This window comes from Sciurus carolinensis, chromosome 9 (genome assembly GCF_902686445.1).
Source record: "Sciurus carolinensis chromosome 9, mSciCar1.2, whole genome shotgun sequence".
Taxonomy (NCBI): domain Eukaryota; kingdom Metazoa; phylum Chordata; class Mammalia; order Rodentia; family Sciuridae; genus Sciurus; species Sciurus carolinensis.
In genome coordinates this window covers 80703858-80727173 of record NC_062221.1, presented here as the reverse complement: position 1 = coordinate 80727173, position 23316 = coordinate 80703858, and the positions used below count along the sequence as shown (strand labels likewise).

Sequence of the window (23316 nt, the reverse complement as noted above, 5' to 3'; positions counted from 1 at the left end):
TTTGCAAATTTAGTATGTTCTTATTTTTAAAAAGAGTCAAAAATAAAACTTCACAAATTAATCAAAGTGAATATTTTAAAGACACTTTACCCCCACATCTTTCCATTCTCAGAGGAAAATAGCACTAAGTTTAGCATCAATTCTTTCTGACATTTTTTTTTTTTGCTACTTCTAACAAAAAATCAGATATAATTACATATCCTGATTTACAACTTGCTGGATCATAAAGTATTCTGTGTGAACAATTTTTTTAAATGCTGCCAAATTATTGGGATCAATTTTGGAACTCTCTTCTCTTATTCTAATCTTCCCATTTGTAGATTCCAATCTCATCAATCAAGGCCTATGGAGATTTCTTTGTAATATCATCCTGCCATTTATTCCTAACTTGACATTCCCCTGGCTGCATTTGTTAGCTCCTATTTAAGACCCTAATGTGCTTAGAGTGTAAAAAAACAGTGTTCTATCTGTTTTTTATAATCAGTGTCTCATTCTACCCTGGCCATCATATTAATTTATGATGTTTATGTTCTTAAAACTTACATTATGCATATCCCATTTCTAATCTTCTGAGTCCCCAGTACCTAAAAAATGTCAAGATCCTTTGTAATTAAGTGGCAATATTTTTTTTTCTCATTTCTTTTAACTAAAACCTCGAGAGAAAATATGAGAGAAAAAAAGAGAGACGGAGAGACTCACTGATAGTCGCATACTCTTTTATATACCTTAAATATTTTAATCCTCACATAAGTTTCAGAAAGGGGGAAAGCGATGGGTTGAAGAGGCAACTTACTTTCTACCACACAGCTGGAACTGTAGTTTTGAGTGCAAAGTGCATGTTCTTGCTATCACACTATGTTTTTCACTTCAGTCCAACAAATTTGATGCATACTACACACAAGCGCTTTATTGAGTGCCCAAGAGGATTAAAATCTTAACAAAATGAGACATAATTGACATATGGTGCCTGCCTCCCCAGTAGCAGCTCCTTCCAGGAAGCATTGCATAATGCCATGTGACTGTGTCCTGGTGCCAATCAGTTAAAACAAAGGGAGGCACTTGTTCTGTTAGCTATCACTGGGTTACAGACATGGCAAAACTCAGCAGCTCACAACGACGACGACAAATCTGCAATTTAGGTAAGGCTGTTGAGAAACATCTTGTCTTTTTTCCCTGGCATCAGTCAGAGACATTCAAAGTCTAGGGCAGGAAATCAGCTGGACTCTTGCTCACTACTCCTCTGGAGGTAGGTGCTAGATGTCATCTGGGACTTCAGTGGGTCATCATAAACACCTTTATGTAGCTACTCCACGTAGTCTTTCCCCTTCCTTATGGCTTGGAACCTGGGTTCCAAGGGCAAGTATCCCTAAAGGGTCAGGAAAAAGTTGTTTTGCACCTAGAGTTGAAAAGCTCATAACATTTTGTCCATTGCACTTACAAGCCCTCCCAGATCCAAAGGGAGAAACATGACCCCACCTCATAATGGAGGGCTCCCAATGACACATGGCATGTGGAGTAATTTTAAGAACACAATTTGCCATGGCACCTGTGGTCGTGCTAATGACTTGTCATACAAAGGTAATCTGGCACAGTCAAGTTCCCTTTCAAATGGATTTCACAGCAATTGGAGAATAAAACCACTGCTGAAGATGAACCCAGAAGGACATTGTGGAGAAAGAGGACATGATGAAGCATGTATTCACTGGAATTATAAGATGAACAGAAGTTATAAGGAAGAACAAAAGTTCTGTTCACCTGTGTATGTCCATCAGAGCTGAGTGCCAAACACAAGGCAGCAGATACTCTTTATTTGTCATAGGAAGAAATAAATGAACAAATGAAAGAAGATAGTCAAAGGAAGGGGTCCTTTTGAGGGGGGAGATGAGATTCTACTGAAAAGTTTAGATTTCAGATATCGCTGAAATGTCTAACAATCAGTGATGTTTATCTGTAACTCAGAAGGGAGAACAAGAGTCAAGGACAGGGTTTAGGAATTCATGGACAAGGGAATCTGGCTGTGAATGAGATTGACAAGGAATCTATATTACTCACGTGGAATAATGAAGTGGTTAGTAGGTTGTGCATGTGAACACCTGGATTTAATGTCTGTAAGATCAGTTTTACAACTTACTGTGTGCTTTCTTAGGTTTAGATACTGAATTTCTCTGGGCCTCATTATCCTTTAATAACATTGTTAAAATAATAAAACCTACCTTATAGGACTGTGTGTTGAAAGGTGTGATGCCTACAAAGTACTTAGAACAGATCTGGCACATGGTGAGATATCAATGCATACTAATTATCAAACCAATTAACAGTTGTCTGTGTTTTAACATCTTAAGTTTAGGAATGAACAGAGGAAAAGTCATAGAATAACACTGTGCTTGAGGGCCTTAAGAAACCTTGTATAATAATTTTATGAACAACTTCAGTTATGTTCATTACTGAATTGCCTAACATCAAATCATTGCTGATCTATTAAAAAAGACAGGTGACATGGAAAATGTTATTTTCTAGATCAATCTTTGACAAAGTCTGTGCTTTGGAAGGTCCTACAGTAGATGTTTTGTGTTAAAAATAAAGTGTGTGCTGCCCTCAAATTTAAGAAATGCTAGATTAAGCAAAATTAAATAATATTTCTTTAGCATCTATACATATTAAATGTATGTATGTATATATGTAAATATGAAATATGTCATGGTTTGCTAAGAAGAGATTATAATTTTCCAAGCCCTTTAAATTTTTCAGGGCTCATTCTGCTAAACTGATATTCTGTGAAACATAACTTCTCAGCACTTACCAAAGTAAGCCTTAAATTCATTACAGAAAGCTTTCTTGGAAAATTTCTTTAAAATGAAGCTTACTGGGACCACAATGCAAATTCTGGTTCAGAAAGACTAAAGTAGACTTAAGAAATCTGTATTTTAAAAAACTCCCTGGAAACCCCCTTTCTTTTCAATCTGTTCTTAAAAACAAACATACAAACAAAACTGGTTCCATAAAGAAGGTATGTGTTGGGGGAATTCTGCCACCAAGAAACTGACTAGAAAGTAGAATACCAAGCTTTATATGTGTTTATACTGGGTAAGCTTCAAAAACATGGATCCTGGGCACTTAAAAAAATCTAGAATTTTTTATTAAAAAATGAACTCTGGATGTGATAATTTACACTTGCTCAAGAAAGCCTGTGAACTTAAAAAAAATAAGAAATAACCACTTATGTGTCTGGGTAGGTTACTCAGAAAATGTAATGAGAACAAACATTCATCAGAGAAGAACAGCATGACAGTGATCTATGTAATAATTATGTTTTAAATATTCTTCATACAGTCTATGTAGATGAAAACTTATGTAATTATGGAAAAATAGTTGTCAGCTTTACATATAAAGAAATTTGAACTATCACCCCATGGAATATCTGATAGATTTCTAAGAATTTTCAACTGAATTTTAAGACAGAGTCAGTTTAGAACTTTTGAACTCATGTTAATACAAGTTGGACTCTCAGCATGCCTGTTTAAAATTTACTGCAAGAACAGGCTCCTTAACCAAGATTGACTTGGAAACCAGCCAGACCTGAAAACATACTAACCTAAGAGATATACTTCTAAATCTAACCTAAGAAATTATCTTAGAACTGTTTTGGAAATCCAAGAATTTTTTTTTTTTGTAAGCATTCTTCCTGGGAAGAATTCAGCAAAGATGAATAGTTTAACATATTCCTATTTTTACAGACTGCTTCAAAGCTTTTATGGTAAAATTAGATAAAAGCATGACATCACTTCCTCACCTCTCTATGCACTCAAGCAATTATTAATTTTATGTGTCTGGCAGAATGGGCTTTGTTTGTGGTCAATCTTGGCCTTTTTCATCAGCTCTGGTTCTACTCCGAGTAGGAATGAGAATAAATAAGTGTATGAGAGACCCCATGGTGCACTCTTACAGACTGAAAAAAAGACTGAAGAGACATGACAACGAAATATAACACATGTTCTTAGATTGGATCCCATAAAGAATAATATTGGGATAATAAATTAAACTTGAATGGAGTTCATGAATTCCATGTTAGTGTCAACAATGATTTCCTCAATTTGATCCTTGTATTATAGTTATCTGGAGAACATCTTTTTCTGAAGGGTTATATATTAAAGTACTCAGGGGTGATGAATACTGTGTTCACCATTCATTTCCAGAAAAAAAAAAAATGTACTTAGTGCTACCTTTGCAGTTTTTCTGGTTTATCATTGATTTTTCTCAGGTTCTCTAGGTAAACTATCCTGTCCACTGGAAATGGTTTTATTCCTTGGCTAATACCTCAAGAATACTGTTCAAGAGTAGCGGAGATAATGAGCATGCTTACCTCTTTCCTAATTTTACTTGAAATACCTCTGGTTTTAAAAGGACCAAGGTAGGAAGCTGAAGTAGGAGGATTACAAGTTCCAGGCCAGCCTCTGCAATTTAGCAAGACCCCATATCAAAATAAAAAACATAAAAAAGAACTGGGGATATAGTTCAGCAGTAGAGTACCTTTGGATTCAAAGCCTAGTACCAACAACAGCAACAAAGGAAGAATCAATGTATTTTAGAAATTTGAGTCAATTCCTAGTTTTCTTAGTGTTTTTTCCAGGAACAGTCACTGAATTTTGTCAAGTTTTGTTTTGTCTTCTTGCATCTGGGGATAATTGTGTGATTATTCTTCTTACATTTACTAATATGGTATTTATATTAACAGATTTACTCATATGAATCATACTTGCATTCCAGAAATAAATCTTATTTTGCCACGGTATATTTTCTTAGTGTCCTGTTTGGTTTTGTTTTCTAATGTTTAATTTAGCATTTTTAAATTGATAGAGGATGGTTGCTTACAAACATATTTACATTTAGAACCATTTTCCTCCATATTATTTTTAAGAGACCAGCTTCCAGGAAGTGGGGCTTGGTGCTAACAGAAAGGACAAAGGAGACAGTGTAATATAGAGATGGAAAGGCCTGACTCTTGAGGTACCTAGACCTTGGGGAACTTGCTCATCCCTTCTCTTACTTTATGACCTTAGAGAGGTTATTCCTCCTCTTCTGCCCTCAATTTTCTCACCTTTCACATAGGAAAACCTATCACAAATGGTTGCATGAGAATTAAATGATAAAATGTCTATAAAGACGTCAGTACAGTGTCTGATACAGTGTAAACCCACATGAATATTGGGATATTTCATTATAAAGAACTATTTTTATTTTTTTCTTTTCCTCTTCTAAAAATGTACTTTTTTCAAAAAAGATTTTGGTGCTGAAGAGCAAACCCAAGACCTCATGCATGCTAAGTGTTACACCACTGAGCTACACCCCAGCCCCTCTGACTTCTCACATTGTACTAAAGTGGTGTGTGTGGGGGGGGGGGGGTGTACAGGTGCTATGGTTTCCTAGGGAGACACTCAGTGTCTCAGTTTAAACAGTCTCCTGCATTTTGCTCTGACTACCAAGTCACAGAGGAGAAGCTGAGAGAGCCAGGTTTGTATTTCGTCCCTTCTTTTATTGTTACCTCTTTCCAGACTATAGGTTTGAATTTAAGCAGTAATCTCTTGATGGGTGTCAACTGGGCACAGAAGGAGGAATTGTGAAAGAAATGGAAAAATAAAATGTCTTGAACATGTACTGGGTACTATGTGGGTGTGTCTGCAAGGATTAGATGAGGAAAGAGGAAAGGTTGGGTTGAAATCACAAAATCTGAGAATCATCTTGGAAAGAAGGTGAGTGTGAGCATCATCTCTTTATAAACACTGAGATCAGTTTTTGTTCTTTTCTTCACCCATAACCTCCTCAAACAGGGCATTAAAGAGATGAAATTTCCCTTCCTGGAGCTCTCAACTACTTTATCACTTGGTATTTTGAGCACCAGGCAGTCACTTCATGCAGGGCAGGAGCCATATTTCCAGGATCCCCCAGTGTCGGGGAGGTAAGGAGGGCACCCATTCAGAGGTGCGGTCATTCCAGAGCCCCTTACTAGGACTGCAGAGATGACAGTCTTCTCACTAAGAATATTGTGGAAGTGCCTGGGGAAAAGAGATGGGCCTAAAATCACTGAAGCTAGGAAGCTGGAGTTAGGAGGAAAAGCACAGCTCGTGGGAGACTGCACAGCGCAGGCTTCAAGAAGCGGACTGAACCAGACCTAATCGCATATTTGTCTGTTTCTTCTTGTTGACATTGGACAGATCTTTATGTTTTCTTCGAGCTTTAATTGTATTGTCTGTAAAATGAGGGAAAAGTACCTAATAGCTATGGATCTGTGGTGAAGATTAAAGGAGATAACGTAGGTAAAACACTTAGCAAAGGATCTGGCATCTAAGTCTTAAATAAAATGGTGGTTGCTTTTTATCTGGTCTTTAGCAGTGTTCTGCTTTTACCTCTGTCAATATTCCTTTCCTCAGACCTGTCTTTTTTTTTTTTTTTTAAGACTTAATTTTAGAGCCGTTTTAAGTTCATTGCAAAACTGAGCAGTTACAAATGTTTTCCATATACCCCCTATCCCTGCATGCATAGTCTTCCTCTCTATTGACTTCCCCATTAGAGTAGTACGTTTGTTATGATTGATGAATCAATGTTGTTCCATCAAAATCACCCAAAGTCTACAGTTTACTTGGGAGTTTGCTCTTGGTTTGTATAGCCTATGACTTTTGACAACTCTATAATGACATAGACCCACCATTATAGTATCATACAGAATATTTTCACCACCTTAAAAGTCCTCTGTGAAGCTCCCTTTTAAAAACAGTTTTATTGATATATAGTTTATAAACCATATAGTTTGCCTGTTGAAAGTGTAAAGTTCAACCCACTTTTCACATATCAACCCACTTACCCAGAATCATTATTCCCCCCAAAACTATACCCACTGTCCTTCCTCTACCTCCCCCAACAAGCAATGGGTAACTACTAATCTACCTTCTGTGTCTATAGATTTGCCTATTCTGGACATTTCATATAAATTAAACCATACATTCAAGAGCTCCCTGAGGAGTTCCTGGCTTTCAGTTTGGGCATCCCTCACCTTTAATGTGCCCAGTGTTCTCTTCAGGAGTGCCCCAGGAGATGACATGGTCCTAGCATCATATGGGCTCCAATTTGTTGGACACATACTAGGTCAAATATTTTCTCACTTCCTTCTCACAGTGACTCTAAGGTGAAATATTATCGTTTTCATTTTACAAAACAGGTAGATGCTAAGGAAGACTGGGTTATCAAATGTCACAAAACCAGTAATGTACATTACCCCATAATGTGACAACTCCCATCTCTATTTGAAAAGCTTAAGACGTATCAGGATTTGTTTAAATTGTCCCTGATATATTAAGGAGGATGGATTTTAATGGTAGCAGAACTGGAGGTAGAAAGACCAGTTAAAGGTGTATATAACATTTCAGAGGAGAGATGTCAATAAACAGTTAAACTAGGGCATTTCGTTAAGAGAGTGAGGCACACTCTGTAATATGTGAGGCAAAACTCATCAGGCCAATATGACTTACTGGAACTGATATGTGGGCACAGGGGAAAGTCTAGTATAATTTGGGTAAGTGATGGATGATGGGATCATTATCTATGAATAGAAATACAAGAAATGGAGCCAATATGGAATGAAAAGAAAAACTAAATTTTGAACATATCAAGTTGGCATATATCTCTAGAGTATATAAGTACAGAGTATAAAGTATCCAAGTATAGAGATACATACTTGAAGAATGTAGATTATGAGAAATTTGATTTTTCTCAAAATGGGAGAGAGTGAGCTAAGCTACCATCTTCCTCCTCAGCTACATCCCCAGCCTTTTTTATTTTGAGACATGGTCTTGCTAAGATATTTAGGCTGGCCTCGAACTTTCAATCCTCCTGCCTTAACCTCCGAAGTCACTGGGATTATAGGTGTGTGCCACCACACCCAGCAAAATATCAAGAACTCTTGAACTCAAAATGGTCAAATGAACTAGTTATTTCTCCAAGTGAAATGTATAAATAACTAATAAGCACATGAGAAAATGCAAAATATCATTATCTATTAAGGAAATGCCTATCAATTACATAATATGACACCACTTCACACCCATTAGGATGGCTATGATGAAAAAGACAGATAAAATCAAGCATTGGAACCAATATTATTCTCCATAATATGGGATTATGTAAAAATTAAAATAAACAAAAATGACAAAACACCTAAGAGGGTGGCTGGTAAATAATAAGTGCAGGATAAAAACAGAAAATGAGCAACAAAAAACCCAAGCAAATACAGCCAGGCCAAGAAAAATGTCCCTCTTTTGGTCTATGTGTTGTCTAGTAGCACAGTAGTCCTCCTTTGTATATGTTTTCAATTTCCATGGTTTCAGTGTCCCACAGTCAATCTTATTCTGAAAATATTAAATAGAAAGTTCCAGAAATAAACAATTCATAAGTTTTAAATTGCATGCCCTCTGAGTAGCATGAGGAACTCTCATGCCATCCTACTCCATCCTGCTTGGGATATGAATCATCCCTTGTCCAGTGTATACATATCATATATGCTACCTCCATGTTAATCACTTAGCTATTTCAGATATCAAATCAACTGTCGCTGCATTGTGGTGCTTGTGTTCAAGTAACCCTTATTTTACTTAGTAAAGGCCCCATAAAGTAAAGGTATTGATGCTGGCAATTTGGATATGCCAGTATATCTGATGGAGTTGGAGATATGTCAAAGATCAGCCACAAAATGTTCCTTTTAAGTGGAAAGGTGAATTTTCTTGATCAAATAAGAAAGAAAAAAAAATCACATGCTGAAGTTTAAGATCTATAATATTATATCTACACACAGAGAAAAAATAACATAATTTGCATAACTTTTATTACAGTATGTTCCATTTTTATTAGTTAATATGAATCATTTACTAGGCCTAATTTATAAATTACACTTCCTCATAGATACAGGAAAAAACATAGTATATATAGGGTCAATACTATCTGCAGTTTCAGGCATCCACTGGGGTTGATAAAAGGGAACTTCTGTACTTATTTGCAGGAGTTTGTTTTTTTTTAAAAAAATCTATAAACATTCCATCCAAAAATGGTGCTTTCGTTGGTGGTGATGGTGGTGTTTAAGTTTTGTCATTCTAAAGGAGAGTTAGCAGTGAGATAACAGGATGACCCAGGATATCTGCTTTTCAACTTCAAAAGGACTCAGTGTTTCCCAGATATTCAACATCTTGTGTTTAACAGATGAAGCTCTGTTGACCTTTAGTATTTAGAGGTCAGTTCAGCTTTCAACTTCCCAATCATGGTATCTCTCTTTTCTGGCAGAATACAGACTGGCATTGGTCCCAGTGTCTCCTTTGAGAATCACCAGAATATCCTGATGGAGGAGGAAGATACCCAGAGAGAAGAGCCTGAGGAAGATGCCCAGAGAGAGGAGCCCAGAGAAGAAACCCAGAGAAAGGAGCCCAAACAAGATGGAGTTGGTGATGCACAACATTTTGGTGAGAACTTTCCCAGTGTGTACTTCATTCCCAGAGACTTTAAACACATACTTACAAGTACCTTCTCCACAATACATGCTAAGAATGAGCTAGTATTTTCCACTATAAATTCAGTAGTCCAGCAAGCACCAGGAAGAGAGTCTGAGGCTGATGATCCCTGCCCAGAGTTCTGGTCACAAGCTCCCCGACAGGCACTGCTCCATACCTCACTGAAGTCATGCTGAGGGTTTGTTTAAACCAGATACTAGGCGGCAGGAAGATGAAAGTAACTGGTGTGTAGAGGTCTTTTTCAGTGGCTCACCAGTCATTTAGAAAGCAAAGCCTGCACAGAATGGGTGGGATGGCATGCATAAAGAAAGGTCCCAAGTTTTTAGGCTGTAACAGAGCAATTGATCCTACTGTCTCCTCCCAGGAGGGACAAGGCTCCAACTCAACTACTTCCAATTCATAGGGTATGTGGTGCTGGTTGAAATGTTTCTAAAATGTTTACTGACACTAAAACAGAATGAATGGCTTTATAAATTGTCCATTTTCTTCATTATTTTTATTATGTATCAGATAAACAAGTAACCAGGGGGGCTCAGGGATTTATTGGAGATCTGATGTGAGCCAAACTCATTAGTCTTTCCCTATGATCAGCTGACTGTGCACAGCACAGTCCTCTTCTACTAAGGGTGATTTCAAACTAAGTTTAATTTTTCACTTACTCATTATGCTAAATTCTAGACACAAAGAGTTAAAATAAAAAGCTCCAGAAAACCAGAAACATATATATTCACACACACACTCACACACAGATTGATTTTTAAGGAATTGTCTTACTCTATTGTGGGCAGTCTGTAGAGTGTGTGTATCTCAAGAAGACAGGAATGGTAAAAGAGAAAAATTGAAATGACAGTGACAAAATACTTTGGCACTTGACTAAAACTGGGCACGGAGTTGGGCAAAGCTTTCTGGAGTGGGTGATTCTTGTATTAACAAGTACTAGGTAAACTGTGGTTATGAAGGAAGAGGTGAATCAGTGTGATACATGAATAACTGAGTATTTTGTTGTGATTTGAACGTCCCCTCCTTGTAGAAAGAGGGAAGAAAAGGTAAACTATTTGGAAGTAACCTAGAGTATCCAGATGACTTATCTTGTGTTGTTTGTTTTTTTTGCTAACCTGAGGATTCCTGATTTATTTTATCCTAAAGTCTTTGAGGAGTCACTGAAGAATTCCAAGCATTGAAGTAATACAATTAGATTTTCAGTATTCAAGACCAGTTTATGTAATTATTCAACAAATATTTTGGTGTCCATTATGTATGCCTTATTGCACTGGGAATATAAGGGGAAAAAATCTCTGCCCTCACAAAGTTTAGAATTTTGTGGGAAAATGGGGGAGGGTGACTAATAAAATAATTGAAAATTTAATTTGTGCTGTTGAGACCAGAAACTTGATTTAGGGGCTTATTATAATCCCAAAGTCTGGCTACTCCAGCTCTCTAGCCATCACATCCAACCATAAACACAAGCTTCAAAATCTGAGCCATTAATAAGCAACTCCACTATTCCCCATCACTTCTCATGTTTAAATGCACAGGGCCTTGGGTTTGATGCTTCTAGACCCTTTCTCTAAGATACGAATCTTCCATCTTCCTTTAGCTTGGGTAAGCCTTGCTTACCACAAACCTAGTGTCCCTCCAGTCCCAGGTCTAAAAAGAATCCATCTCCCCTGATCTCTGGACTTATTCCTTCCCATCTCTTCAAGTGGGAATTGAAAGTAGCATATAATCAATGAAGGTATATAGGATAAGGCAAAGAGTATTACTAACAAATATTTAAGAGGTAAAAAGGCATAGGAATGTAGCTTAGTAGAAGGGCACTTGCCTAGTATGTACAGAACCCTGGGTTAAATCCCCAGCACTTAAAAAAAAAGAGGTAAAAATTATATGATGTATGATAATAGCTATGAATTATTAGTAGGGATTAAGGAAGCATGAGAAACTGCATACAGTTTCCAGATTTGGGGAGTTGGATATAGGGTGATCTTTACTGAATCATAGAATATAACAAAGAAAGAGGCTGAGGGGTCACATGGGGGATGGTGACAATGATTTGGTCTGCTATGTTGAGGGGTATTCCTTTGGAGGTGTGTAATATGTGACCCCTAACCTCCTCCATGTGTCCCCCATGACCCTCCTTCTTTCTTGTACTGAGGATTGTGGCAATTGGAATGGAAAATAAGGACTGCTATTTCCAATAATACCAAAGCATTCAACTCTTTACAAAGTCATTGAGGATTTAACCAGAAATACTCTTAACAACCCATGAGAGTTAAAACTCTTTTGAGAAGTAATTGCCAGTGAATTATTCATCAAGTGTAATGTTGCCTTCCACTGATATGGATCCTTCCAAATTGCCAGTGTAAAGAATTTTCCACCTGGGTAGCCACTTTGATAACTTCTGCATGTGGGACAAAACTAGCTTTCCAAGAGGAAAGCAACAAACCACACTGGGGCTTGTGTTGACATTGCTCATCAACGCTCAACAAATGTGAGGAATTGGACTCTCCTAGGAAGTTTCCCTTTCCCAGCACTTCAGTTTTGTGTGTGAGGTGGGGTGGTGTGAGGGGTAACCAGATCTGACCTCGGCATTTTTTTCAGAGGAATCAGAAAAAAAAAAAAAAGCCCCAGAAAACTGGGCCAATAGTCTTGGTGTAGACTTTAAACATACTTATATTTGCTTTTCAACTACCACATTCACTTCAATAAACTTAATGTTTCTCCTGTGTATTATTAGGTTGTTAAGTTTTGTATAAAGCTAACTAACTCTAATATTAACACTAAAGGTATAGTATATCCATATGCCCATGCTAAAGTTCTGGAGAGTCTTATATCACTCTTGGAAACACAATGTTAATACTATCTTAAGAATTGACCTTTGAAAATTGATAATAAGAAAATGACATTTTAAATAGAGTTTCTTTGGGTTCTCATTTGGACCACACAGCAAGTAAATTTTGATCATCTTTATGGCATATTTATAACTTACAGAAATTCCTGGTTCTTGAGGATAGCCAGAAATTCAAATGAGTCTAGAAGGATTGTACTAGTTGTAAACATGACTACCTGTATCAGAAATAAATTCTTCCAACATCCATTTTGAACTCATTGGGGACTAACAGTAAATCTTTTACTTTCTTTCTTTCTTTTTATATTTTTTGTTTGGTGTTTATTTATTTTTTTAATTTTTATTTTTGACACTGGGGATTGAACCCAGGGGTGCTTTACCACTGAACTATATTCCCAGTCTATTTATTTATTTATTTATTTATTTATTTATTTATTTATTTATTGGTACTGGGGATTGGATTCAGGGGCACTTTCTCACTGAGCTACATTCCCAGCTCCTTTAATTTTTTACTTTGAGACAATGGTTTTACCTAGTTGCTTAGGGCCTCACTAATTTGCTGAGACTGACCTCAAACTTGTGATCCTGCTACCTCAGTCTTCCAGATTGCTGGGATTACAGATGTGTGCCACCGTACCTGGAATAACAATGTTTTTATTAGTTGTAGTTATAAATCTCTGATAGAACCAATGAAATTGTCCCATAATGTGGAAGATTAAAAAAAACAAAAAACAAAAAAACAAAAAAACAGGTCACAAGCTGGGCACAGCAGCATATGCCTATAATCCTAGACTCTGGAGACTGAAGCAGAAGAAGGATGGAGGCCAGACACAGCAAGGTTCTAAGCAACTTAGCAAGACTTTGTCTCAATAAAAAATAAAAGGTCGGGCAATGTAGCTCATTGGTTAAGTGTCCCTGGGTTAAATTCCCAGTAACCAAAATAAATAAATAAATGAAATAAAAATCTCACACAAGTAGGCCTGAAACTCTGGGGGAAATCATTTAATTGTTTTGTCACTAAATATCCAACACCTGACCCAACCACCAAAAGTTACCCGTTCCATATTTATTTCTGTGAGAATTGCAAGACCTTTAACTATGGAGTCACCATAACATGAAACAAAGGATGGCAGCCAGGAATGGGCAGAGATTCAGTGTCTTTCTTACCTGGGGTTTTAGTGAACATAGGTGTTGGAGCGATTCCTTTTCTGTAGGAAACATCATCAGTACACCTTTATTGGCGTCTTTAAATTTTGTGGCTAAAGCTCATCTTTCCTTCTTCCTAGGCTTATAGAATCGGGTTTTGCTTCCTGCACAGCCACTGGTTCTTCCGGTGTTTGTCAGGCAAGGAGGAGCCAGTGCAAGTTTAGAGCAAGGAAATGACATAATTAACATGGTATTAGACATGAAATCTAAAATTCAAATCCGTCTCTCCAGTTCCCCCAAATCTGGCCCCAGCTACTTAGGTCTTATCTCCTACTTCTCCCTCCTGTCTGCACGGGCAGGCTGTATTATCACATTTCCCAGCATTCCTTGGCTTTACTGTCCTCCTGCATTGCTCATGCCATTTCCTCTGCTAGATAGCCCCTTTCTTTCAATATGACGGTCACACATATGGTCTTCCTTGGTGGACTCACTGGGCACAGATACCCCTTTATCTGAAGTCATTTGTATCTTTTCTTTATAGTACCTGTTATATATTAGGCAGTAAAATCCTCAAAGACAGAAAATGCTTTCTTTGATCGCCATTTTCCCTACATCTTGCACATTGTATAGCTATTAGTAGGTGCTTAGTAAATTGGCCTTTGTTTTAACTGTTCTCATGTTTTAATTCTAATCCTGCTCTAAGTTGTCAGAAGTCTCGCGGGCAATGAGGTCCACAAATACCTGACACATCGAATGTGCACCTCTATTTCTACCCCAGGTGACTCAAAACACATACTCATGCATATGTGCACACACGCACATACATTAAAGGATGAATTTGAAATCAAGGTATGAGATAAGTGGAAGGATAGTAAAAGTCAGATAAAAAGAAAAATAAAGACTAACAGAAGAGAAACTGAATTCCCTGCAATATTGAGAAGCCCTGCTGCAGAAGTGATGGTTGTTTTCTCTATTTAAGCAGATAAGGTACAAAGAAAACTCCTTGTTTTAAGCTCTTCATGAAGGTAAAGAAGACCAATTCAAGGTCCTCAAGTAATTAGAAAGTGAGCCAGATAAAGACAGCTGGGGTAGGTTAATCTGAAGGATACACATATGCACAAGTGCATACACACATACATGCTCACACACTCATACTCGGCATACTTTCCCTGCCTGACTGTAAAATAAACTCACAGAAGAGATTGAGAACAAGGCACAAAGAGAATGTTTTGATGCAGACATTAATCACTGTATAATTAGTCAGTCTTGTAATAGTTTAAACATAAAGCAGCATGTGGGGATAATCATTAAACTGGCTGAGGAGACAAAGTTGAGATATTTGTCCTTTTGTGTCCCTGGGAGGTTAAAGTGATTTCCATTGTAATTTTGGTTAATTTTCTGGTGTTTATTTGAATAGCTAACGTGTTATTTGTACTTCATCTATTTAAATGTATATTTGAGAACACAGAGTAAAATCCAAATGTCCAATAAGGTTTTTGAAATAGAAATACATCTAAGACATTAAAAAGGAGGTGAAAGGAACATCTTTATAACTATTATACAATAATTTAATAGTAAGTTTGACTGAGTCTCCTGAACATTAAAATACAAAGGGAAGCACTGGTTTTAGAGTTCTCCTTAATAATGACTGCAAATCTAATGTGAAAATGGATGAAGATACATTTCCTAAGAGATGAAAGAATATATTTTTAAGAGAGAAAAAAACTTATCCCACTACTAAATTCTAAAAGGAGTGCATAATGTGAAACTCCATTTATGTAGGACAAAGTACCATGTCACAGTCAATGTCATTAACAACAAACAAGTTCCACAGAAGAATGAGTGTGGTTGGAGACCATTCTTTTGATTGCTCTGTTAGTGTTATCTATCCCTGTGCAAAGAAATATCACATTAATCCATAAATGAGTGTTGAGGATAACAATTTGTTTCTCAACGAGGGTAAATAATGCACTCAAATGAGTTGGCTGGTAAAGTGGCTGAGTCAGGTCCTTTACCCAGTTTGGGTGATGGATTGGCAAGAAGAAAAGTGGGACAATACCAAAATTTTAGACCTGATGCGAGGATGATTTCTGTGGCTGAAGAACAGAGGGAGGAACTTCAGTGGAAACGTTAAGTGTGAGAAGTTCAGTAGGCATCGAAGTGGGCAGTTGCCAGGAGCCTGGAATTCAGGGGAAAGGGCCAGGCTAGAGGTAAAATTTGGTAGTAATCAACATATAGATAGCATTTAATGCTATGAGACAAGATGAGATTCCCAAGGGAGTGAGACTAGAGAAGAGGTCCCAAGTTTGAACTCAGAACACTCCAGGGTTCTGAGATTAGATGAAAAGAAAGAACCAGTACAGGAAAGTTAAAAGGAGCAACAAGTGGGTAGGAAGAAAACTGTGAAAATGTATCATGGAAGTCAAGTAAAAGTGATTCCAGAAGGAGAAAGTGACCAACTGCTAATTGTGCTGATAGTCTTAAGTAAAATGAAGACCAAGAAACAATTTTTTAATTGCATAGTTTGATTTCAACAAGAACAATTCTAGGGACATAGTAGAAGCAAAGCCTGACTGATGTAAATGGGAAGAATGAGAAGAGAGAAGTTGAAGACAGCTTTTCTTAACAATTTGTTAAGGGAGTTTTGCTGTAGCTGAACAGGAAAAAAAAAAAAAAAAGGTGTGTGTGGGGGGGCAAATGACAGGAGGGGGAAGTGAATACAATAGAGTTTGTTTTTTAAGATGAGAAAAATAACACATTTAAGTTCATGAGGATGACCCAATAAAAGGGAGACATTTATATATGTAAGAGAATTACTGGAGCCTTTAACCATTGAATTGATCCATGTATATTTCTATAGGGCAGAAACTCAGAAAAGAAAAAAAAAAAAGTCCTATAAAACATTAAGCATTCTTGTAGGTGAGGTACTCCATGAAGTTAGAAGCTGGACTTACACTTGCTTAAATGAAAAACATATGGAATAAGCAGTTTGTTAAGTGACTATTGAATCTACTCACGGTGACAGGTACTTTGCATTTTAACTGACCTCCCGCATTAGTACTATTATTACTATATTAGAAATGAAGAAAATGTTTCTGGGAGCTAAACGACCTAAAAGCCACGCCATCCCAAGTTAAATAGTTTGTTGTGCTTTCCTGTGGTTGTGCGTTCCTCCAGGGCTGTTGTCTTTCATCCCTGTAACCCCAGAGACTGACCCAGAATTTGGCAGAGATTTGCATTCTCGCCTGCGGAGGTGGACTGTGGGCAGTCCTGGGTCCATTTCGTTGCCTTCCGAGGAAGCACCGCTGAAGGACGTTCATATCAGCATCGTTTTCATTGGTTACTGCAGCTCAGAAAAATGTTAGAAAATACAGAAACTTTAAAGGGAAACGACTGCAAGGCAATCGGTATGAATGAATTCTAAACCTCCTGACTCCAGCCCTTGCCTGAGGTCGTTCGCCTACGATTTTGCACAGTTGCTTTTCTGACGCATCAGGTAAACCTGCCCGGGGGCGAAATGTCTAGAGGAGGTGTGGTCACCTGGAGTTTCCCCAGAAGAAACTTCATCTTCGATGAGGAAATCATCACTCAGGGACGTGTACTCTCCCGCCCTTCTTCCAGCTCATAAAGTTGCCTCAAAAGTCTATACGACCTTACTGTGAGTGCAGCTTTGAGAGGGTGGCGCCCAGCGATGGGGCGAACATCCAAGCTCCTCCAGCAGCAGTAAAAATCCCCGACAGCAAACTGCCCAGGAGCGGGGAGGGTACCCGACTATACTGCTCGAATTCCTCGGTGCCTGCCGCTGTGCTTAGGTAGGGGGCCGAGGGCGCGGGACCCAGAGGCGCGGAGCCCACCAACGCGGCCTGAGGGGGTGGGCATCGAGGCGTGGCGTGGCGCACCAACTCTGCCTTCCTGTCTCTTGTGGTGAGGACCAGGTTGCGCCTCCGCGCCAGGTGAGAAGAGGGCTGCGGTCCGCCGCGAGCAAGGGGCTGCGCTGCTTCTGCGCTCCGGGCGGCTCTTTGCCGACAATGCCTCCCCCGCCGCGGAGTTGGTCGCTGCCGGTTGCGCAGCGGAGGGTTGGGGGCGGAGAGGAGGCAGTGGCCGCCTGGACCGAGGAGGGGCGCGCTGACTGCGCAGCGCGAGTCCGAAGTGGCTGGCGGGCGCACGGTAGTGACTGGAGCTGCGTCCGGACCCGGCCAGGGCCGAGACTGGGGCTCGAGGGAGGGAGAAAGGGAGGGCGGAGGCAAGGGCCAGGCCACAGGGTGGCGGGACCAGCGGAGAGCGGTAGCTCGAAAGAAAGATGAGACGGTGAGTGGGCGCCTAGGGCGCAGACTTTCTTAGCTTCTCTTGCAGTCAGTAGGGACAAAAGCCCGGGCCAGGGTCGGCGGGGCCCGAGCTATGCAGCTTTAGGGTACTCGGAACCCCATTGTATATGACTCTGGGGAGCTGCGTGAACCTCCAGTTGAGGGGGTCCTGGAGAGAGGTGAAGGAGATGATTCCAGAGTTATTGTAGGGAACTGGCGGGATTTAGGGGTACCGGGGGAAACTTTTGCCGACAATTCTGAAATGTTGAAAAAGAGAGGAATTGGGTTCTTTTGGATAGGTTCTTGCGAGAGAAGGTCCGCGGCTGGCTGGATGGTGTGGGGCGTGGGATCCAGAAAAGATCCTTCTCCTGTCCCCAAATGTCTGGCTAGCTAGGCTTGAGTTTCAGTCTTGAGGCTTTCCAACCAAGAGCCTACGATACCAATTCAACTTTGGATCTCCTAAAAGTTTTATGATGCAGCGGTCTGTGCGCCGCTAGAGATAGAAACTGGAAACCTTGAGAGATTCGACCCTCTGTTTCTCCAGCGCCCTGTACCGCGGAGTAGTGAAATGTTTGTTGGTACATTTAATAACTTCGCACTGGCAGTCATCACTTATTAAAGCGCTGAGGACCTGGCTAACTCCCGCCACCGCCAGGAAATTAAAAGGCTGACAGGCTGTCCCTCCCAGGGTTGGAGTTTCCTGTTTGAAAGAGCTTTCTTTGGAAGGCGAACCTGCTTCCAGTGGTTTCTCATTTACCTTTCTTATGTAAAAGAAGGACTGACACCTCAGCTTTTTATGTAGGTAGTCTTGCTCAGGACTGGAAATCATCTGGGCTGGCCTGGTCCTCTTGCCTAAAGTCTTCCTTCTGCAACTCTAAAGAGTTGTAGGATGCAAGGCAAGTCACAACCAGGTGCAATTGGGAGGGGATAAGATAGAGGCATTAAAATGTGGAGTCCTATTAGTGTACATATTTGACAGCCATATTTCCTTCATCATATGAATGTATAGATCACAGATGGAGATTTTCAACTATTGGACTTGTAACTTTAAGCTTCCTAGTTTGTTTTAACCCGGATGATTGAGATTTGTCTTCTGTCTGAATTCAGCTGGAAGAGATCTGAATGAGGTCCACAGTTTCAGAGGGTTAAACTTTTGCCCTTGGAGCACTTGAATTCTTGGTTCCTGGTAGGATAGCAACAGAGTAGTTGGGTTTAGGATAAATAAACCTTTGGAGCTACCCACTATTTAAAAGAATAGCTATATGCCTAGTGCCATTGCCCTCAATTGTGTAAATATTTGTTTGAATAAAAAGCTGAGGTTCTTTGAAAAGTAACGGTGCTGTCTATACATGGCTCCCTTTTCACATCCTCTACTTAGTGATTTAAAGGGCTTTTTCTTTACACGTTTAATGTGGAAACTTAAACATATGTGCTTAAGAAGCTGCAAAATCTCCAAACCATCAATAACTGGTGTTAACTTTAATATCACAGAAGAGTTGAGCTTTTGCTCTCAGTGTAGCCTTCACCTTCAGAGACCCAAAGGTTTGCAAATCCCAGCCATTCTCACAGATGGAAAAATGAGATGTTTGGCTTAGGGTAGTCATCATTTCAGTCAATTTGCAGGCTTTAGTCTGCTTCATGCAGCTGGCAGCTGCTGTTCTTTTGGGGCTAGACTGGCTGCAAGGGGTGTCTCCTCCATCTCTGTGTAATGTGGGAGAAGGAAAGATACTTAGGAAATTGGGCTAAAAGCTTGCTAAATCCTCTTTTCAAGAACTTTGGCCAAAGCTGACTGCTTCAGAAATATTTTATTTGTGTGTGTGTGTGTGTGTGTGTGTGTGTGAAGGAAAGTGAAGAAAAAGCCAAAATGAGTAAACCAAACTCTCTGCTCTCTAGTTCTATTTTCTATTTTGAAGTCTGTAAGCAGGGTTGGTTTTAGAATGCATTGGAGAGTTACTGTAGAAGATGTGATTACTTTAGAATACTTTTATAGAGTAATTGATGTTATGGTTAGCTTACAGTAATAGAGGTTAGGGTATGCTAATTTTCAAATCTTAACAAGGAGGCAGTCCTATGGATGACTTGGAAAGTGAGTGACTATATTTTTCAGGGGGAATGCCTGTGGTTTATAATCTGTTAAGTCTTGGTGTACTTTGTGAATTGTGTAAATGTTATCTATTTGGAAAAAAAAAAAAAAAACACCTTCTAAAGGATGTGTTTTTTCTTAAAGATGCTGCTATGTGTGACAGCAGGGGTTCTCCTTGGGGGAAAGGGTTTGTTGCCCAGAGGATGCTGGAACAATGAATTTTTGTCACAGCTGGGAGTAGAGGAGTACTAACATCTAGTGAATAGAGACCTTGGATGCTGATGAACTTCCTGCCTAGAACACACAAAGAATCATGGAGCTTCAAACCCAGTACTAGAATATTGCCTCAGGGACAGCTGTAAACAAGATTAGGGTTCTTAATTTAATTTAGATCTTCAAGAAACTTATTTAAATTTAAGTGTGTGTGCTCAATACAAAGAGATCATGTCAGAGAAGCCTTTTCTCTGCAGTAGAGTCTTTTACCCTTGGCATTAAGAGTCTCAGTATACCATAAACATGGGAAAACTTGAGTTCATTGATGACTCTAAGTTGACTTTAAATCACAGTAATTTGGAGTGTAATTTGGAGCACAAGAGAGCCTCAGAGCTCACAAAGTTCAACCTTTTAGTTTTACAAATGAGGTGTCCAGATTAGTGACTGGCAAGCTCCAGTGGTTAAGGGCATATCTCTAGTTGTAACCCAGAATTACAAAATTTAAAATTATGTCTTTGGGCAAAAGGGAATTTAGAAAATTAACAAATGAATAAAAACTGGGCCTGACTAATTGTGAGAGAATAAACTCTTAGATGGGGGAGGGGTGGCATTAGCCTTGATGACTGTGAAGCATATGTTTGGGTGCATCAGCCCCAAGAAGGGGATAATTCCATTGTGTGGCCTGTGACACTCCTGAAGCCTGAACCATCCTTTCCATGGCAAAGTGGGCAACAGATGGTTCCACAACACAGCAGATGCTGCTTTTGAATCCAGGTACAAAACAGAACATTTGAGATTTTCCACCCCTGCCTTCCTTATCCATTAGGAGCAGAGTACATGAATGGTTAGGGTTGTCTTAGAAAGAAAAGTGAGAGAGGCCTCCTGAGCATGTAGGAAAGAATACCTGGCATCTAAGGATGCCATCTAAGGATGACTATGTTTTGGGGCAATTGTAGGAAAAATTCATAAACTATGGGTGGGTATCTAAGATGAATTCAGTCGCATAGAGCTTGGATTAGGAATCTAAAGACATTTCAAATGTGAGTATTTTTTGGACAAGTAGGACAAAATAATTCTGAGGTAAGAGGAATCTTACAGATTCTTTTTATCTGACACCTTTGTCCCCCACCCACTAAGTTGGCTGGGTAGTGGCAAAACAAGCCAAATAACCTAACTCCTGAGCTACTGCACTTATTCTTACACCCCACCATGTCTACTGTTCCATCTGTGTACCTAATGGGGAAGAAAATGATAGAATACAAAGTTATTGTTAATTTCCTGGGAGAGTCTGATAAGTATGATATTCATGAATAGCTCTGTGTATGGAAAGGATTTATCTCAATGAGTTTTTCATTATCAGAGAGTTGTGCACATATGGTCTGATCAATTGCAAACATGTGTGCTCTCAGGTTCATGTTACTATGGTTAGACATTAGGCCTTTGATTAGGGGTTCTAGTGCTGTGTGCCAAGACATTCTGCTATGGTAGTTATCTCATCTAATCCTCAAATCTGTGAGGTTCTGACAGTTTAGGAGGGCTCTTAGTAAACTTTTCCTGGGAGAGGGTAGAGCTGGGAACAGTGCTGAGGGAGCTAACATTGTAACAACTGGCGAATGGGTACACCTCAAAGCAAAGTACATGCAACAGCAAAGTACATACAATATATTAAAAATGACTCCTTTAAGGGATTTGCCCCCTGCAGGTGCTGCACTAAAGGGGTAATAGCCTTTCTTTTTTTGATTCATCGTAGGCAAATGGGGTACAACTTTCACCACAACAGCCTTTTTATTACCACTTTTTATCTGACTATTCTTGTTACTCTTTGTGTGTTTTTTTTCTTTTTTCCTTCAGATGATGAGAGAAGAGAGAGAATATTTTTTCAAAATATTCATTACTGGAAATATTTTTGGAGATTTGATTAATGTGACTCTTGTCTTTTGAAAATAAATGGAATCAAAACAATAGTTCAGTTTTTCAGATCTCTTCAACATAAACATTTAGTAATCATCTCAGAGTCACCCAGAAATTTGACCTTCTAGGGGCTAAATTTGCACACAGTTGTTTTCATGATGTTTAGGGATTTTTTAGACATTGTTGAAAAGAAGCTTTGTGTTATAGCTGCTTTAAAGGTGGGATTTTTAAAGCAGTATGACAGCTAGTGATAAATAAGAGAAACCCAAGTATAAAATCATTTTATTTAGGTGAGGGAACATCAGGGGTTGCAGAAGCTTGCTATACAAAGAAACAGATAAATAACGTGTAGACCAATAAGCTAAATTATGTGGAGAAGTCTTTAGAGTTTTTAGAAGAGCTATTTGTTTAGTGCTTATAACTTGAATTTATTAGATGCACTACTTTTCTTTACAAAGTAAGATGAAGAAGAGTTTGTACACCCCAATATTTGATATTGTTACCTTAAGTAGGGTCAGTCTTTTCTAAGACTTGCTGTTAAACCTAGAGCTCAGTGGAAACTAGTGTTGATCTTCTTAGAGTGTTTTGTTTACATATTGCATGTGACTTTTCCAGATGGCAGTGTGCCCGTGCAATTAACCTATGAAATAGCAAAAACAAAAAGCTAAAGTTTATAAGAGTTTTCCAAGATTCATTTCTTTTTGGGGGGAGGGGATCCTGTGGATTGAACTCAGGGGCACTCAACAACTGAGCCATAAACCCAGCCCTGTTTTGTATTTTTTAAATTTAGAAACAGGGTCTCACTGAGTTGCTTAGCATCTCGCTTTTGCTGAGGCTGGCATTGAACTCTCGATCCTCCTGCCTCAGCCTCCCCAGCCACTGGGATTACAGGTGGGTGCCACTGTGCCTAGCTAAAGATTCATTTCTTGACCACTTTACTGCTAACACCAATGCAAGTAAAAAGCAAGGGAAGGCCAACTTAGGCATTCTTTTGACCAATTCAGACCTAGTCTGTATAGTGCTTTATAGCCAAGAGATGCTCAGAGGGGACTGGTAAGTGATGCCTGGCTGCCACTCTGCTTACGTCATTGCAGAAGTAGGTTTTCAGGAACAGCTTAAGGTTTGTTAAGGAAATTTCAAACCATGGGAATGTAGACAAAATACCTCTTGTATATCATGCTGAATCTAATATCCACACTCTATTACATTAACATAATTCTGACCAGGCCTTTTTCCCACTATGTTATGCCAAAACAATTCACCATGCCC

At 39.1% G+C, this 23316-nt stretch overlaps 1 protein-coding gene and 1 long non-coding RNA gene across 12 annotated transcripts in view; one reads left to right on the top strand and one right to left on the bottom strand.

The window, feature by feature from the left end:
- The window catches only part of Phldb2 (pleckstrin homology like domain family B member 2), a 208224-nt gene that overhangs the window by 90493 nt on the left and 94415 nt on the right, over nt 1-23316 (top strand). For 6 of the 10 annotated variants that reach the window (XM_047563147.1, XM_047563141.1, XM_047563140.1 and 3 more), the window contains exon 2: nt 9322-9497. In XM_047563147.1, the coding sequence (XP_047419103.1) occupies nt 9377-9497 (121 nt within the window). In that variant the 5' untranslated portion in view covers nt 9322-9376. Of the gene's footprint in view, nt 1-9321; nt 9498-16896; nt 17033-17196; nt 17490-17686; nt 17845-23316 lie in introns of those variants that run through there. The other 4 variants (XM_047563145.1, XM_047563143.1, XM_047563144.1 and 1 more) reach the window with 4 other exon arrangements.
- On the bottom strand, nt 770-17735 carry LOC124992409 (uncharacterized). Of its 2 annotated transcripts, none has more exons than XR_007110117.1 (3): nt 16752-17735; nt 13558-13598; nt 770-1366 (listed from the first exon to the last, which is right to left on the bottom strand). It is a non-coding gene; the product is annotated as an uncharacterized LOC124992409 (long non-coding RNA). The 2 variants fall into 2 exon arrangements; XR_007110118.1 differs by lacking the exon at nt 770-1366 and adding an exon at nt 12975-13027.